Below are 20,056 nucleotides of genomic sequence, written 5' to 3' on the forward strand. Positions count from 1 at the left end.
TGCAGAATTTGAAGCTGAATGAAGCAAGGCATATATTGCTCCCAAAAAATATTATAAATATGCAGGTTCCATTTTTGCTCAGATTATTGTCAATTTACAAATATAAAAAAGCAATAGTAATAGCACTTCACTAGCTTGATCATTTTTGGAATATGTCCCTTTTTATTTTGGACAATGAGAATCTGTAATCCTCATTCAATCTTAATTGTATATAGTGGAACACCATGGCAAAGCATGTCACAAGTAAAGAATAAAGAATAAGTGCATCATACAATTAATACATAATTTCAATATTGCAGTATTGCTACAGTGCAGTAAAATGCATGAATCACATTTCATCACGCATTAAGTTTGAAGATTATAATGCTAAAATACATTTTAAAAACCCCATTAAAATCAAAATCTACCCCCCAAAAAAAGTCCCACAGATTCTCCCATTGCCCTGCCGTTACATACAAGAAGTAGAAGTTTGTTAATTTGGCTGCATTATTAGTAACATGTTTTGTTTTGTGTTTTGTTTACACTTGCACTCAATCATTACCAATGCACCTTTTTTCAACGTATATTTACTTAATATCTACTGCATTTACATTTTGCAAAATAAGTAAAACTGGTAGATTAATATACATTATGTGGCACTTATGTTTCAAGACAAAAATAATGCAGTGGTATCAATCTACTGTGAGTTTGAGTGTGCACAAATGTACTCTACAAATCAAAGGCATTTATTTATTTTTGAGAATTTACAGATTTCTTTTGCAAACTTTATTAAGTTTTTAAATTGTCGGAGTGTTAAATATGAATGATTGTGGCCATTTCCATTTGATACAAGAGAAAACGTTCAACAAAATGCTTTCCTCCCGCGTGCTCAACAAACACATCCATTGCTGACCACAATTAATCACAACAGGACAGACTTACAGTTTTTGTCATCTTCCTCCTACTCCCACAGCAGCATGAACAGTCATCATAACATTAACATCTCGTTCGTGAAGTGCAGATATTCGCAGTTCTGCACGGATCTTGCGCAGCTACACGAATGAGAGCGGAGGATTCTGCAGTTCTGCAGAACCTAAACCATGAATATTCAGAAAATAACGTGAGCGCTACTAATTACTGATTTTCTAAATTGCCAATCATTTTAGACATTTGAGGGGCAGGCTGGCAAAAAAAAAAAAAACGCAGATAGTTACTCACTTGGCGTGCCGACATGTACAGCTCTGCGTGCCACTCTGGGGACATGTGCCACAGGTTCGCCATTCCTGGTCTAAAGGATGTAGGATTACTATTACGTCCCCTTATGGAGCTAGATGCAAAGTCACTCCATTTTGAAATTGTTACTACAATAATGGCAGCCGCTTTTGATTTAAGAGATGCTGCGTCACTATATGAAAATACCGTGAAACATGTTGGGACTGAGGGTTGGAAGCGCTGTCACTGTTGTATCCCACACATCCCGCAATTTACAAGCTCACCACCAGAGGTCATCATCACCGGAATACTAAACCCTCACATTCCCCAGCAATCAGCCACTTAACATTCCTCGGCAGTAGGCACCATGTGCATTTGTTCTATCATCCTCAAACTCCCATTGGACCAGCACTCTCCTTCACTGCCCTCTGCTCCCCTCTGCTACACATATAACCCCCTCTGTGTGCTTGTTCCTGTTGTATTTCTCAGTATTCCCTTTGTTTTTGATTGCCTGTTTATGACCTCTATGTGTACCTTGACCACTGATTCCCAGATTCTACCTACCAGCCTGTTTGCCTTATTGAGCACAACTTCTGGATTACCCTGGACATTACTGTTTACCAGCATTGACCCCAGCCTGTTCTTGACCACCTCTCACTCCACACGTGAGTTCCCCACCACGGCAGTCCTTTGTTACAAGCACAGTTGGGTTCTGGTTGGCTTTGCCCCTCATATTAGGAATTATTAGTGCACAAAATTGAATAATTTGAATCTAAATTGTAAATTACTGAAAATAAATTAATCAACTTATCCTGTGCCTCCGTCAAAACTCCACCCATGAGCTGTACATAATGAAATGGAAACACAGGCACCAATATTTAAGTGTACAGTTATATCCCAGTCATACCAAGGTGCACCTAAACGTGGCCAGTGGAAATGGGGTATAGGAGACTCACAGTGAACTAAAGCATATTTCAAAGGAACAATAGGTTTATGGAGTAGGAGACAGGGATGAGATGAAGAATGCATAGGAAAAGGGGAGGGAGGGGATAAGGGGGAGAACTTTGGTATTGGGGATTAAGGAGGTAGAGGAAAATAGGAGGATAAGGGAAGGGGTAGGCAAGAAGATGAGAAGGGAAAGAAAGCTTCATCCACTAGTTTAAATTTATAATGTGCATCTAGGAGATGATGTCAAATAGTGTGATTTAAGTGTCTGCTCCCTAATCTATATATTGGCCTGTGAACTGTTACCTATAATGATATGTCTTCTGCTTAGCTAGCTTTTAAAGATAAGATATAAACGACTTCTTAATTATTACCAGATCTTTGTTGACTTATTTGTGTATATAAGCCTCTGACTTTTTGTATGGAGTCAGAGCAACTTTGTAATCTACTTGATTCACTGTTCCTCTCATCAATAAAGGCATTGCAATGAACACACTAACCTCATTGAAGGCTGAGTTTCTTCCACACATCCCTCCCTCTCTCTGTCTCTCCCTATCTCTCTATCATTCTCTTTCTCTGCCTCCCAATCTCCCTCTCTCTGTCTCAGTGCCCTGAATAGCTCACCAAACTGATGCCCATTGTTTGATTAATTCAGACAGGCGGCCTGTAAGCTGTGTAAACATCCATTAGTAATTCATTGTTGAGTCCTGAAGCCCCAGGCTGCAATTAGCGTGTGTCCACAATCAGCTCCCAGTCTGTGTGATGGAGCAACACAGTGGCACAGAGCCCAGTGTGAGAGTGAGCAGGGGTGCATGACACTGACACACTGCACTAACATTAAAACCCTACACTGCATTGCATTGACACACTGATTCCAACACACAGACAAAGCATTGCACTGACACCAAAACATTGACAGCACAGAAACACACACAGACTGCAGAGAAACACAGACAGGTGTACAGACACTAAAGACACACAGACATAGTCTATCTGTGAGGGCTACCCTTGCTGTCTGCCAGCAGCTCCTCGGCCATCAGCCCATCCTGCCGGTTGCCCAGGACGAATGCAAGGAAGGACAGGATGAGTGCGTCCAGGATGCCCATGATGGCCAGGATATAGGCCCAGCGCACGGAGCATGCGCCCAGGCTATACTTGTCTGTCTGATCCCCACACAAGCGCTGCACCTCATCAGAGTTCCAGCCATCTGGGAAAATCAGGCAGCCCAGCACCAAACAAGTGGCTGAGAAACAGGGAGAAAGGGATGGAGGGAGAGGGAGAAGGAGAGAGAGAAAGAGAGGGGAGAGAAAAAGAGGAGAGGGAAAAAGGAGAGAGTGGTGTTAATATGCATGTAGTACACCATACCTCTGTAAACAATTACAATGAGCCCAAAAGAGAGAGAGTGTCCCTTCTCTCTCGCTCTCTCTCTCTCTGAACTATAGTCTTTCCACAGCTGTCTCCCAAGGGATATTCTTTGCTTTTCATCCTGAAAAGAACCTCAGATACAACTACAGCAAAAACAGCAACAGCAGTAACGTTAACAATAACGGTAAGAGTAACAGTAACAGTAACAGTCAAGTCAGTGGCAGTGGAAACAGGAGTGGATCTATTCTCTGTCTGACTTTCTCTTCAGATAGTCTACAGAAATGAAAACCCAACCCAGGCACTGCATCACAGTGAGAGGGAGAGAGACAGAGAAGGAGAGGAATATAGAAGCAGATGGAGAGAATGGAAGAAACATAAGAGATAGAAAGATGAGACAGAGAGGTGAACCAGATCTCGCAGTAGTCTTGTTTACTAATTCTAGCCAGGCTCAGGATGACTTGAACAGGACCCTCTGGCAACTGGACCCTTGCAGCCAGAATGCCCAAGCAGAGTCTACACAAAGGCAATTCACACACTCTAACAGCCTCTTTAACAAACACTGTGTTATCAGACAAATGGCCTCCCTCTGCCAGTGAAATACAGAAATAACATAGATACCTCCAAAATTATAGGCACCCTTCAAAAAGATTAACATAAAAGACTGTATAAAATAAACACAAAGAATAAGCTATATTTTATACTAAAAAATATGGAAAAATAACTATTTTATACTAATACATGTATTTTTCTCTCAAAAAGATAGGTGTCAATATCATTGGCACCCCTAAAGATTCTTATAAATAAAATCAAATACAATTAATTCTGCGTTAACATTCTACTTTTGTAAAGTACATTTCAGTTTTATGGAACTATATTGTGGTCTTCCATGGCTTCCTGTTTCACTGGGGTATACAAATTAGGTAACAAACGTGTAGGCCTAAAACCCATTTGTCATCCATCACCATGACGAAAGGCAAAGAACTCGCAAATTAAAAGAGACCAATGGTGGTTGACCTTCATAAATCAGGCAATGGGTAAAAAATAATACCTAAAAACATGAATACCATTTATAATTATTAGGACAGTGGTAAACCTACCTGGTAGAGGACGCAAGTGTATCTTGCCCCCACATAGTGAGGAAGCTCAGGAAGCAAAGAAGAATCCAAGGGCCACAGTTACATAATTATTGAACTTGGTTTGAATCTTGGGGTCAGCAAATTTCCAAAACTACAATTAGATGCCACCTCCATGCCAAAAGCCTATTTGAAAGTGTTGCGAGCAACCAACAAATTTAAGCACCTGCAGTTTGCTAAACGACATTGCCATTGGGATTGGAACCGGGAGCTATGCTCAGATGAGATAAAAGTAAAGATCTTTTGCAATGCACACCAGTGGTTGCTTGGGTTTGCAGAAAAGAACCTCAATAAACTGTAAAATATGGTAGTGAATCTTTGACATTATGGAGATGTTTTGCTTCCACTGGTCCTGGGTCCCATGTTAAGGTCAGTGGCATCATGAACTCTATGAGGTACCAGAACATTTTAGCCAAAAAGCTGTCTGCCTCTGCTAGGAGGCTGAAACTTGGTTGCAAGTGAATCTTCCAGCAAGACAAAAATCTAAATCCACAAAGAAATGGTTAATTGATCACAAAATAAATTTTGCAATGGCCATCTCAGTCTCCAGGCTTGAATCTATTATAGCCACACATTGACTGGACTAAAGCCATATACAGCTATGTCTAAACGGTTTATGTTACTTATCTATTGACTTTCATACTGGACCTTGCTATACCCTTGGACCCAAATGGAATCGGTTTTACCCGGTACACCCAAATAAATTATTACTTCTGCAAAATTGGGTCTATTCATTACAGAGACTGGATGGGTGTCTGGATTTAATAACTAGACTGCTGGTGCAAGACCACAACTGTGGCTGCATGTGCCCATTGCATAGGGAATTATGCTCCTGACTCCCCTGTTCTGATTCTTAATGATTTTAATGGTTGCTGATTGAATAAAACTCCAATTGAAAAAGAACAATATATCAGCAATATGTCACATGCACCACCAGAGGAGACAAGACAATCGACCTCTGTTATGGTCGTATAATGTATACAAAGTATTTAAGAAACCAGCATTGAGCACTGCAGATCACAACACCATACACCTTATTCCAGTCTACCACACCAGATTACAGCATGAGGGGGTAGCCAAAAAGCAGGTTAAACAGTGGGATAAGGATGATTGTGAGACCCTTAGAGAGTTTATTGACTGCACAGACCCAGGGGGCTATTCTTGAAGAGGCTACAGATGGTGTCACTGACTCCATCATCTTTTGTGAGGATATGGTTGTTCCTTATAAAATGTGAAAGTTTTGTGAAATAATAAATCCTGGATTATAAGGGACTAGAAAAGCACATAGGTGGCATGGTAGTGTGGTGGGTAGTGCTGCTGCCTCACAGCTCTAGGGGTCCTGGGTTTGAGTCCTGGCTTGGGGTGCCTGTCTGTGTGGAATTTGCATTTTCTCCCTGTGTCTGTGTGGGTTTCCTCCCACTGTACAAAGACATACAGGTTAGGTTAATTGGCTTCTCTAAATTGCCCTGTAGGTGTGTGTGTGTTGCCCAGCGATGGCCTGGCATCCCATCCTGGGTGTATTCCTGTCCTGCACCCTATGCCTGCTGGAATTGGCTCTGGTTTCCCTGTGACCCTCACCAGGATAAGTGGTTTCAAAAATGGATGGATAAAAAGCACACTTAATCAGAAGAATTAAGTCTGAATAAAGAGATAAAACATGCTAAAAGAGCCTACAAGGAGAAGGTGGAGAGGCTCTTCCAGGAGGGCAAAGTCAGAGATGCCTCCCTTGAATAACTCATCTCTACCTTTCTCAAGGGTAGGGGAATGTGTGGACTTTGTAGAAAATTTGAATAACTTCTACTGCAGATTTGACCAGCATAACTTCACACAGGAGAGACCTGTCATACAACCTTCTGTTCATGGCTCTCTCCACTGCCAATATTTAACTACAACCTCAGGATATGGAATGTGTACTGATGCTAAAGACCTGCTATAAGCTGCTGTCAGACTTTTCAAATTACTCACTGTCAGAGCACTTCATTCCATCTATATAGATATCTGCTATTATCTGATTATCTGAGAAGCAACCCCACTTGCAATAACAATCACTATCCTGTAGCTTTAACATATCTGGTGATAAAGAACTTTGAGAGGCTCATTCTTTCTGAGTTTCCTCTCATTTCCTTATGAGCAGCAGAGGAGTGTGGATGATGCAATTCTCTCCTTGCTGCACCACACCTATACACATCTGGAGAATGATGGTTTTTGTGGATTTCTCCATTGTGTTCAATACAGTACAACCTCATTGGATGGGCTATAATATTTTACAAATGAACATCAACCCCCATCTGATTCTCTGAGTCCTCACCTTACTGACAGATAGGCGTCAGTTGGTCAGACTAAAAGGCTATTATATCTCAATTAAGACCATCTCTACTGGAGCACCTCAAGACATTTCATGGTTGCATTCACCTTATACACTGATGAATTAAGGAGCTTAGATCCAGACATACTTTTTATTAAGTATGCTGACGAGACAGTCATCTTGGACACCTCCAATTCCAATAGCCGTGTCCAGGTGGAGGTGAACAGATTTTGGTGTGGAAGTAACTACCTGGATATGAACCCCAGTAAGACCAAGGTCATGGTAATAGACTTCACGAAGGACCCACTCACTATTCCAGCACTCCAGCTAAATAGTCAGATCACAGAGAGAGTGGCAGAATACAAATACCATGGTACTACCATCGACCACAATCTCACTTTCAAAACCAATGGAGACCTCATACACTCAAAGTGTCAGCAACACCTCCAAAACTTCAGGTCCATCCAATGGTCTTGCAGGCATTTCATAGGTGCTTTGTGGAATCCATACTGACATTTAACATCTCAGCATGGTATAGAGCCATGAGTGGTGTGAATCTGGGTCCCTTGAACAGAATTCACATTAGACGGGCCAGGAAAAAAGGCTCATAAATTGTCATTGACATTATACACCCTCTCCATTCCCACTACAACCTTTTACCCTCTGGAGGCCATATCAAGCTTTGCACTGGCTTCTATTCAGCTTCAGAACTCCTAAGATTTAAATCCCTTTCCTCAACTTCAAATTGTTATTGTTTTATTGTTTCTAATGTATTTAATTATTTATTATTAGTTGCACTTCATGTACATTTGAAGCAGCTTATGTTATGTGAGATGTTATGTATGTATTGCAACATTTGCACAAATGATCATTAATAAAGTACAATAAAGCCCCATTCCAAAAGAAATGTGTGTAGCCTTTGTAGTGGAATTTTGTTTCAGCAAAGTCTGTGTGAAAGGGTCTTAGCGGGCATATCGACACCAGGAATTCTCCACCTCAGGACCTGGCCCAGCACAGTACAATACACAGCCCAGTATTGTTTTTCTATTAAAAAAAATGTAAAATAGATGTCAAAATGTCTCTATTTTTAATTAATTTGGATGTGTAACTGGGTTTGGGAAAGGTTTGTTTTGTGGGGTCATGTTATTATTTTTCTTGAAATGAGTTGTGCATTTGCTGTGTGATGTGTGGGAAGGAAAGAAATATTTTTGTTTCTTTTGGTAATCTAAAAACATTTTTAATTTATTTGAATAAGATTGTATTAGTTTCAAATCCAAGATAAAGTAAATGTTGTTTTAAAAAAATGTAGCCTGCTATTTATTTTCTATTATTTTTAATGTATTAATATTGTAAACCCACTGTAGTTCTTCCTGAGGAACATATAGTATGCCTGGCTGATTTAAAAAGAGGAATGTATTAGATGTATGTAGTTTGTTTAAAATGTGTTAATCCCATTTGAGATGTTTGAATTTTGAGTATTTTTTAGTAAATTGACTTGTTATGCGCTCCTTGCAGCCTGTGACATTGCTTGAATTGCTCATTTCAATGTCTCCACAGGTATGTTATAATAATATTCAAAGAAAACAATAAAAAAACACTACACAGTCACTGTGTATATACATGTAAATGTTGCACATGTTTTGAGCTTGTGCAGTTCATGCCAGTACACGAGAGTACACTGAGAGCCTGTGATATGGAGAGATGGAGCGGTGTCTTGAATTGCAAATTTGAATGTCTCTACAGAATACATATTTCAACAAATAAAGCCAGAAACCCCAGACGCGAAGGATGTGTGTTGCGATCTTGTGAGGTGCCATCGTTTGTACTCAGGAAAGGTGGCTACAGATGCTTAACCTATAAACGACTAACTTGGATTAATTGGTGCTGAGACCCTTGCAAGTGAAGAGCAGTACTGTACAGTGCAGTACAGTCCAGTATAATAAATTGCAGTACAGCATAGAATACAGCACAGCCATATAGAACCATATAGTATAGTACAGTATAGTGCAGAGCAGTACAGGACAGTATAGCACAGTGCAGTATAATTTAGTATCGTACAGTATTGTATAGTATAGTACGGTATTAGTGTAGTACCATACAGTATAGTCTTCTGTTTTTGGTTACACCTGAGCTCTCAGCTGTTGAATCAAGCTGCTCATTTAACAGCCATTACATAAACAGTGGGTTTTGACGTGCTTTACACATTCAGTGGAAATGAAGAACACATGCATAAGAACCCTCAGCTCATTATGTAATTTGGATGTGTTTACCCCCTCCCCCAAGTACACAGTATGCATTCACAGAAACTACCTAGAGGGGATAGAGATCAGTCTGTGTTTCTCTACTCAGGTGAATCAGGTGTGGTGCAGGGAATCAAACCAGAGAAGATGCTGACTGCACATCCCCTTCCAGAGCAGCCAATTAATAATACAGCATTGCTAGTGCTGCTGCTCTGGCTTCCCCTCTTCCTCTTCATTTTCTCTCTTCCTCTCTTTTTTCTTCTAATTTTTTCTCCTCTTTCTTCCCTGTCCTTTCTCTTTCCCACCCTATCCACCTCTCTCTCTTGCATTTTGTAAACATATGAGTGCGTTATATAAGTTTGGTGTTGCTGTGTGTCCTACAAATGTGGATTGAAAATAATGTATATGTTTGTTTATACTGGAATATAAACAGTGAATAGAAATCGTTTAAAGTTCAATCAGTATTTACAAGTTGCCACAGACGGAGACAGAATACAGGTGAGAGGCAGCCATCTTGTTGTTTGACTAGTTTCAGACCAGAGGGGTGTACTACGAAGCGAGGTAACTGGCTTATCCAGGTAAGTTCAGGAGTAACTTTGCAAGGTCGGGTGTAACTTCCCAGTTAACCCGTACTACGAAAGGTGGATAAGTTTTACTCGAGGTATGTTGTCATAGCAATATACGCGGCATCTCTAAACTGCTCTGAGCAGGTTATGTTCATGGTTAACTCGGCGTAACCCTATATAAGCACCACCTCTCCGCCCACAGTCTTGTCGGGACCCAATCGACATTGGGCACGGGTTGTGAGAGGCTCACTCCGCAGGGCGAGGGTGTTTAGAGACCGTGCAACTCCTCTAGCTCACCCCGATGATGCTCTCTATGAAAGACATTGATTCTCATCCACTGTTGAACAGACAGTGTGCTTTGCTGTGCGGTATTTTGCCAGCGGACACTTATTGTATTCCATCGGTGATGCTGAACCTCTGAGCAGGAATAGCGTGTGTCGTGCAGTTTGCAAGGTGGTACCTGCTGGATGCATGTGTTGTGTTCCCTCGCCATTTTAGCCATCTAAAGATCAAAGAGGCTTTTTATGCGATCGCAAGTAATTTGCAATATAAAAATACTTGGTCTATTTTTAATATGCATATGCTGGGCCTATATACAGAACACCTGTTTTCCATAGGAATCCCGAGGGCGATTGTGTCACCGTTCCCTAGCTCTGACCCTCTTTCCCCACGAGAGGCCACCAATGTTCCCTTGCCTTTTCCTGCTCCCTTCACTGCTTTCCTTTTTTCACTCTGTCAATTAACATTCCTTAACACCCTTGTGCACTTCTGCTCCTGTCCTCTGTTCTCATTGGTTCTGCTCCTGCCTTCCTAGTTTCTGCTCTCCTTTATAAACCCCTCACTGCTCTCACTCTGGGTGAAGGGTTGTCAGTTCTCCCGGTATCACCAAGCCTTGTTCTCCCGGTATCACCAAGCCTTGTTCTCCCGGTTCCTTGTTCTGTATCTGTTTCTCTTGACCTGGATTTCGACCATTGCCAGTGACCTCGACCACGCCTTTGATCTCTCCTTGGCTTTTGTCTGCTCATTGTACTAGCTTTGCACTTGGGTCCTTTCTCAAACAGCTTTACGGTTCTCCCACGAGACAACCGTGACAGATTGGTGCGATTGACTGTATGTATATCCCCATTTAGGGCACCCCTGGGAGAACATGATGGGGATTAAGTGAATAGGAAGTCATTTCACAGCATCAGTGTTCAGGTATTTGATCATATCATATTTGATCTGACATCTAGGCTAGCCTACATTATTTTGTCCTTAAAACTTCTACTTATATTCAAGACAATTAAAGACACATTAGGTGGTGAGCCACGACCAAGAGTGGATTCCCGAAATATGCGTGAATCATGCCCTCCTCCAGTTTTCACTCTATGCCTTTTTTTTGTTTGCTGTGAACACATGAATAGGCTACACACCACATCTGTACTGTGTATCAATGATGAGTATTATTAATACACACCACTTGATAGAATATTTTTATATTTCATCCACACTTGTTGCCAGGTGCGCATTCCACTGGGGTTGCAGCTGAAATGATTGTTAGAATGAAGTTATTCTGAACACAATAGCATTAAATTCATACAGGTAGCCCTACAGCCTAGGTGCTTTAGTAGATCTTAATTCATTAACAGTGAGTAACGGGTCAATTTCAGAGATGTAGCCCATGTGTAGGCTATAATTGAATTATCCTAATTGTTGTCACATATTTAGATAGACTATTTTACGTGTCCTTACATCTCATTCATATTACAAATAAAAGTAGAATCCGTGAGACAAAATAGAGAACATATGACAAGAACACTGTTCTTACGAATTTACTCAATGCGCAATGCGCTGCCAACAAGCCTCCCTGGCTTTGTTGGCCGCCACGGTGTTACATTTAGCCGCTAACCTTTCTTTAAACTCCTCATATCCTGACATTATCAGCTGCATTATCCAGCGCACAGATACTGCGCACACACTGAGCATATGCACCCACTTACGTGAACGCGGACTAACTCCAGTTAACACAGAGTCAACTAATCAGTTTGTCAACCCTGACTTTCCTTGATAACCCTGAGTTAAATCTGAGTAGGTTAAACTCCCTTCGTAGTACACCCCTCAGTCTTAGCATTGCTAATTTTGTTTTAAGTTTGCCTTAATTGAAGTTAGCATTGTCTGTAGTTTGCCTAAATTGAAGTCAATTCAGTTCAGCTGCTGAGTTGGTGAAAGTAAATAGGTTGTAGAAAGGAGATTTAGTCAAGAATTCTGTTGCAGGAGGAGCAAGGTGGGGCCAGTTAGGTGTGAATTGGGGGCAGGTAGATAAAAGCTACTTAAAGCAGCTGTTGAGAACGAGCTGCGCTGATTCTCGGTCACAAAAAGTTAAGCAGTTGACTAGGGATCTGAAACCAAGAGACTTGGGGGGGGAACTAAAAAACTAAAAAAACACTAACATTTAGAAGCATGTGGCCACTACAGTGTCAGGTTTGCAGAATGATTGTGTAAGGATTTTTATATAACATATTCATATACTAACTGTTGGGGATAATTAAGTTTGGTAGGCATACTGATTATTTAACCTACTGTAACCATGTAACTCATTGTATTGTATTCTTATTAAACAGAAGTTGCAGAGTTGACATTGACATATTCAATTCAATTCAATTCAAGGGTGCTTTATTGGCATGACAAACAGTTTCGTAGTGTTGCCAAAGCAGTTGATATTATATACATACATTGAAAAATAATAAAAGGTAAGAAAAGAAAAAAAAATGAAACAGTAACATTATAATTTATAAATACAATCTTAATAGACATAAACATTTACTTAATTTATAGTTATCAGGTTACAGCTGGTGCTCATGTATGTTTTCACAGTGAGCCCCTCAGGCTGTGGCAGGCGGCTACATATTGGGCGGCCAGGGGGGCTGTATGTCCCTCCCCCAGGAGGATAGCTATTTTTTTTTCATTTATCAATTCAGAGAATGATTTTGTTATATTTATCAATTTATTAAAGAATGTGTCCCTTAATTTGGCATATTTATTGCAGTGGAGGAGGAAGTGCATCTCTGTCTCGACCTCTCCTGTCTCGCAGTGACCACAGCGCCGCTCCTCTCTGAGCAGCCAGCTCTGCCTGTGTCGGCCCGTCTCTACGGCCAGGCTGTGGTCACTGAGCCTGTACTTGGTCAGGATCCGTCTCTGCTTCGTATCTCTGACAGTGAAGAGATACTCTGCCAGGGTGTATTCTCTGTTTAGGGCCCGATAGCAATCCAGTTTACTTTGGGATTTGGTTTCATTGTTCCAATGTTCCAGATAGGAGGTTTTGGTTATCTTTATGATTTGGTTGACTCTAATTGGGGGCAGGTAAGCAGTGCTGACCTGAAGCTGGTCTCTGTTTGCAGTATTAGCGGGGGTCAGTGCCGTGAGCTTCAGGGCCAGCTGACTCAGGGGACTCTTTTCAGGGCTGAGCTCTTGGGTTTGGAGGGCCTTGTACTGGAGTGAGTCTGACTCACTTTTCTTCAGGTGCATCCAGAATTTCAGTGCTCTTTTCTTTATATTAATGAGGGTTGGGAAGTGGCCTAATTCTGCCCTGCATGCGTGGTGTGGTGTGTTCCTGTGCACCTGCAGTATGTTTTTATAGAGTTCAGCATGCAGGGTCTCTATTGGATGTTTGTCCCACCTAGTGTAGTCCTGTTGATTGAGTGGACCCCATACTTCACTACCGTACAGTGCAATGGGCTGGACTGGAATAGTAATTTTATAGAATCTTCTTCTGATTGCATAGAATGCTCTTCTTGCTTTGTCTTTGAGCGTCTTCACTGCCAGGTTAAAGCCCCCTGACGCACTAATAGTCAGGCCCAGGTAAGTGTAGTGTGAGGTGTGTTCTAGGGTAGTGTTATCTAGCGTGAAGTGGTATTTGTTTCCCTGAGGTCTGGCCTTTTTTTGGAAAATCATGATCTTTGTCTTCTTCATGTTTACTGCCAGGGCCCAGGACTGATAAAGACATATCTCACTGGAAATGTTGCCGTGGCAGGGGGGGGCTGAAATTTGTCATTATTACAGAAATAACATAAATAACATACTCGCGCATAACTGTTTCTGTGAAAGTCTAGACACTTGAACTCACGGCCTTCCCCTCACCTCTATTTTGAAATGTCAAACCACAAACTCCCTATATTTATATTATATCAGCTCAGAGCTGATAATATAAACAATATACATGCTGCTCTTCAGACAAACCAGAAATAAGATAGAGTCCCACGTCATCTACTGCAAGGCAAACCATGCAGATATGTCAACCGAAACTCTCAAGTGCGTTAAGAATTATGATATCGAACATATTTCATGTCTGCCTAGCAACTAGATCTGTAATATGTTTGTAATATCTGTATGTACCTGCCCCAGAACTCTTGGCAATCAGATGTCTAACATGTATAAAAGTGTGTGTTGTTGCAAAAATAAACTGAAGACAAACGATCTGGCATTGTGTCGGTGACTTTACTTCCTGGGCTCGTGTTGCACTGAAGGGTTTCTACTGTTGCTGTGATACACTTGGGAAGCGATCCTCATGTACCTGAAGGGTTTTGACTAGCAGTCAAGTTGTACCTTAACAGATTGCCTTCCTGGATGAACTCATCCAAAAAGGTTTCATTTGTGAACGTTGATGGCAGGTTGAAATCCTAGAAATCAAGGTTCAGCTTGTTGATCTGCGCTGTATTAGGAATATAGAATAATTGGTCAATCAGCCCACGAGAGAGATGGTGTGCACACCAAAACCTAGGAGAGTAGTTATAGTAGGAGATTCAATCATTAGAGGCACAGATCACACAGTGTGTTCTAGTGATAAGGAGACCCGCATGGTATCTTGCCTGCCTGGTGCTCAGGTTGCAGATCTCCCCAAACTAGTAGATGGGCTACTGGCCAAAGCCAGGGGGAATCCACTGGTCATGGTCCACATTGGAACCAATGACATAGGGAGGACAAAGGTTCTGCAAGACAAATTTAAAGAGTTAGGAACAAAATTAAAGAGCAGAACCTCCATGGTAATTTTTTCTGAAATACTTCCGGTACCACGTGCCAGGTCAGGGAGACAGGCTGAGATTAGAAAGTTTAACACGTGGTTGAAATCATGGTGTAGGGAAGAGGGTTTTAGGTTTATGGAGCATTGGTCTTTCTTCTGGGATAGATGGGACCTGTACAAACCAGACGGTCTACATCTAAACAGAAGGGGGGCTAATGCATTGGGAGAGCATATGTGCAGAGTAATCGAGAATCTTTTAAACTAGGGACCAGGGGGGCAGGGACCTCTGACAATGGGAGATGTTCCATTAAGGAAAGAAAACAAAGGGAAACTGCTAGTAGGAAAGTCCTGAAATGTTTGTACCTCAATGCCAGGAGTATAAGGAACAAGATGTTAGACCTAGAAGCCACAGTGCTGGCATGTGACTATGATTTTGTAGGAGTGACGGAAACATGGCATACAGAAAATGATGGGGATGAATACAACATGAAAGGATACACACAGTTTAGGAGAGACAGGCAAAATCGAAGAGGGGGTGGGGTAGCATTATATGTGAAAAATGACATTGAGGCAGAATAACTAAAATTAGATCCCAGTAATGGAACAGAATCTTTTGAATAAAAGATCCAGAGGATTAGTGGTAGGAGTGTGTACAGACCACCCAACTCAGATATTCAGCAAGATGTTGCATTGTACAATGTAACCAGGACTGCATGTAGCAAGGATTGTGGGTGTTATAAAGGGGGACTTCAATTTCCCAAACATAGACTGGGAAAGCCCACTTGGGACTACAGAAGCAGAAATAGAAATGGCTGAGATGGTAAATGACTGCTTTCTAACTCAATTTGTCAGGGAACCAACCAGGGAGAGTGCATACATTGACTTGATATTTTCAAATGACCAAGATAGAGTCAGAGGGACACTAGTCAGAGAACCAATGGCAAACTATGATCACTGTGTTAGCTTTGAAGCATTCTTTCAAAAAACAAGGACCAAGTCTAAAACAATGGTCTACAATTTTAGAAAAGCAAACCTTGAAGGTATGAGGCGGCACAAGAGGTAGACTAGAGCACACTGGATACAGATTGAGTTGAAAATGGATGGTTATATTTTAAGAATATACTACTTGAGGCTCAGGAGAAATTTGTACCAAAACTTAGCAAATTGAGGACAAACAAACATTGGCCAAAATGGTTTAATAGAAATATTTAAAAAAATATCGAGAAAGAAAATGTTGTATAGCACATACAAAAGGGAGATTAAACAAAATACAAAGAATATGTTGAACTGCAAAGAGATGTTAAGAAAGGGATCAGGAAAGCAAAGGGGAAATAGAAAGAAACATAGCTCTTGGAGCTAAAACTAATGCAAAGAGCTTTTTTCAGTACTACAACAGCAAGAGGTCAATAAAGGAGGAAGTGAAACAGATAAAGGGCAAAAATGGAATTATCTTGGAAAACGAACAATGAGGCAAGTGTTCTAAATGAGTATTTCACAGAGGTTTTTACAAAAGAAAAAATGGATAACATGCCACAGATTAACAATCAGTCCAGTCAAACCCGAAGAGAGATCAGGATCAATGAGGAGGAGGTACTACAGGGACTAGCAGAATTAAAAACAAATAAATCACCTGGGCCAGATGGTATATTTCCAACAGTACTTAAAGAAATTAGGGTAATTATTTTTAGGTCGCTAACTCAAATATTCCAAATGACACTTAGAATCCCTAGAAGGGGATGTGCCAACTGACTGGAAGACAGCAAATGACATACCAATGCACAAGAAAGGGTACAAAACTGAGCCAGGGAATTACAGACCAATCAGTCTCACCTGCATCACTTTGTAAAATGTTGGAAAAAATTATTAGACAGAAAATAGAGGAGCATCTTAATGAAAACCATATTCTTGGAGATAGTCAACATGGTTTTAGATGTCTTACTAATTTATTGGAGTTTTTTGAACATGCAACTGCAGCTGTGGATCATGTGAAAGCATATGTTATGATATACTCAGATTTTCAAAAAGCTTTTGATAAGGTTCTGCACCAAAGACTGATCCTAAAATTACAAACTGTAGGTATTCAGGGTAATGTAAGTAGATGGATTATGAACTAGTTGATATATAGGAAACAGAGGGTGTCGATTAGAGGAGTTGCTTCTAACTGGAGTGAGGTTGTTAGTGGAGTTCCACAGGGATCAGTACTAGGGCCTTTGCTTTTTCTAATCTATATTAATGATCTGGACTCTGGGATAGTTAGAAAACTTGGTAAGGTATTACATGCAGGTAACAAAAATGTTGACTATAATTACACTATGGAAGGAATAGAACTAGATTAATTAACTCATGAGAAAGATATAGGAGTCTACGTGGACTCATTTTCTCCAGCCAAACAATGTACGGAAGCAGTAAAAAAGACAAACAGAATGTTAGTATAGAATTGTGAACAAGGGAAGTAATGTTAAGACAGTACACTAGTAAGATCTCATCTGGAATACTGTGTACAGTTTGGGCTCCACACTTCAAGAAAGATATCACTGCTCTAGAGGCAGTTCAGAGGAGAGCAACCAGACTTATTCCAGGTTTGAAATGAATGTCCTATTTGGAGAGACTGAGGTAACTGAACCTTTTCACCCTGGAACAGAGGAGACTACGTGGGGACTTGATTCAAGTATTCAAAATCATGAAATGCATCGAACACATCAAACCAGAGGAGCTTTTGAGGATGAGCAGAGACACATGGACCCGGGGACACAAATGGAAATTGGGTTTCAAGGCATTCAAGATGGAAAACAGGAGACACTTCTTCACACAGAGAGTTGTCACAATCTGGAACAAACTACAAAGCGATGTGGTTGAAGCTGAAAATTTAGGAACATTTAAAAATAGACTGGATAGGATCCTTGGATCACTTAGTTATTAATGGACACTAAACAAGCATGATGGGTCGAATCGCCTCCTCTCATTTGTATACTTTCTTATCTTCTTATGGGATATCTCATTCCTGCCATTAGACATTCTTTAAAACTGCCTGGGAAACCTACATCACACCTACACATGAGAGAAATATCCAAGACCACTCCATTCTTTATGATTATGTTTCCTAATTTTGGAGTTGTAAATCATATAAAATTCTAACATTTTTCTGGAGAAATCTCGATTCCCAGCAACCCAAAAACTACAAAAGAGTTCACCCCTCTGCCACAGATCAAAGAGGTTACAGGCAGGCAGACCAGGACCATCACATCTCAGCAGGTGCCTGCCCTATCAGATCAAAGAGGATCTCCACCGGACAGATGGTTAAACAACAAAACATCCCTCTCCTTTGAAATGCAAGAAGGACAGCCATCAAGGTGACAAAGAGTAAGATGAAGCTCACCAGACAAGCCATTTGACACCCAGCACAACCCTGTCCCATCTGCAAGCATACCAACTAAAGCCTTAGCAACAAAGAATGGATGATTTCATATTTAGTAGCAAATCAAAAAAATTACCAGTTTAATGCAGGCTTCCAATATCAAACAGGACAAGGGACCATGGCACTCAGACCAACTCCATTCAAAACTAAAGTAACAGTGACAACAAAAGTAAAACAATATTCAAACACCTCCACATACGTCATGTTTGGTCTCGATTGAAAAGGCATTCAACTAAACGAATGACTAAGTAAACGAAGACTAGCTCTTACATTTTTACTTCCATCTATCTCTTAAATAATGGACTAAACAAACCCTAATCACCATCGCTGCCACAATGTAACAGAGGCTCTCCCTCTTAAGAGGACAAGAGGATTCCTAGTGCCCAAGAGAAGGACACAGCCCTTAAATGGACACAAATTTTTAAATTCACCAATTACAATTTGCTAAGATCGAAACCCTGCCTAGCACATATATGTCTGAGGTCCAAAAGGAGGATTCTAAAAGATAACACAATCTAAAACAACTACAGCGGCTGGAAACTATAAGCTAAACCTTTATGATGTCAAAACATGCCATCTTGTTTAATATTAAATTAAAGAGGATAACTTAAGGATCTCAAAAATGTGAAAACTAACCCCACCATACTTATACTCAGAAAATTATCCATAAAAAAAAAATATTTAGGGACAATATCTAAAACTCATGAAGGCTGTAACTTTCCAATACACATTTTAGCAAAAGGGGGAGCAGACAGCCCGGCAACAGGACATCTGAATTTTACAAAACACGAACCAACCAACCAGAAATTGGGGGGACAAAGATTAGAATCTCTTTGTCTAAAACATAAAAAACATGGTTAAGAACTAGCAATTTGAAGAAGAACTCAGGAAGACTGGAAGACACCGAAGTGGAAACCCATGAAGGAATCTGGACCAGAACTTCTCTACCAACAACCTGGAAGCTTGGCAACCAAGTCCAAGTCGACGCGGATCACCACACCGCTAATCTGAATCACCACAACCTCACCGCTTATCTGAATTCGTATTAGTAAAGTATTGTGGTAACTTGCATATCAACCCGGTCTTGTTTTCAGAGAACTTGACCGCTGTGGGTTGTATGTGTGGGGGTCACTAGATAAAATAACTTTATTCAGCAATTATTATTTATTCGGATATTTGTACCAGATAAAATGGAAACTCTAGTTTAAAGTCCTAAGACAATCGAAAGTACTTACTAATAAAACAATAACTGTAATGATAAATTGAAACAATTTGTCCATTGCAACATTTTGGCTGTATCTTATCAGATCAGCATCCTTTCATTTCACTAAACTATTTACACTCAAGAAATCAGAACAATCGCATCCATTCTAGAAGCCATGGCAAACTACACTGCCGAGGCCTTGTCCAATTTCACCACTGAAATGATCACCATCTGAACTGTAACCCTCCAGAACTGAATGGCTCTGGATTATCTTCTGGCTGGGCAAGGAGAGACATGTGCTCTCATAGGCAAAGAATGCTGCACCTATAGACAACTCGGAGCACATCCTAGACCTAGCAGCTCACATCCGCAGTGAAGCCACAAAACTTCAGAACCATGGGGGGGATTGAGGGGTGTTTGGGTGGTTGAAAGCGATAATAGGACATTGGGGATATGTGCTGTTTCAAGGGATTTTGTCAGTTTTAATAATAGTAATGTATGCTATTCTGATATGCCTGAAATGCGTATTAATTTGTGCTACAAAGTCCCTCACTTCCCAGTCTACCTCCACTGTCTCTGCCTCCCAATCTGTCACCCTCAATTCGAGAAGTCTGCATGAGGAGGGCATCAACTGCCTTTAACATTATACTAACAAAAATATATATATATATATTCCCCTAGCGGCACTCAATACAA

At 40.8% G+C, this 20,056-nt stretch overlaps 1 protein-coding gene across 2 annotated transcripts in view; it reads right to left on the reverse strand.

The window, feature by feature from the left end:
• Window positions 1-20,056, reverse strand: part of lhfpl3 (LHFPL tetraspan subfamily member 3) — a 50,234-nt gene that overhangs the window by 14,442 nt on the left and 15,736 nt on the right. For both annotated transcript variants that reach the window (XM_066705542.1, XM_066705543.1), the window contains exon 2: window positions 3,143-3,379. In XM_066705542.1, coding sequence (XP_066561639.1) covers window positions 3,143-3,379 — 237 coding nt within the window. The remainder of the gene's footprint in view (window positions 1-3,142; window positions 3,380-20,056) is intronic.

Source organism: Amia ocellicauda, chromosome 5 (assembly GCF_036373705.1).
Source record: "Amia ocellicauda isolate fAmiCal2 chromosome 5, fAmiCal2.hap1, whole genome shotgun sequence".
Taxonomy (NCBI): domain Eukaryota; kingdom Metazoa; phylum Chordata; class Actinopteri; order Amiiformes; family Amiidae; genus Amia; species Amia ocellicauda.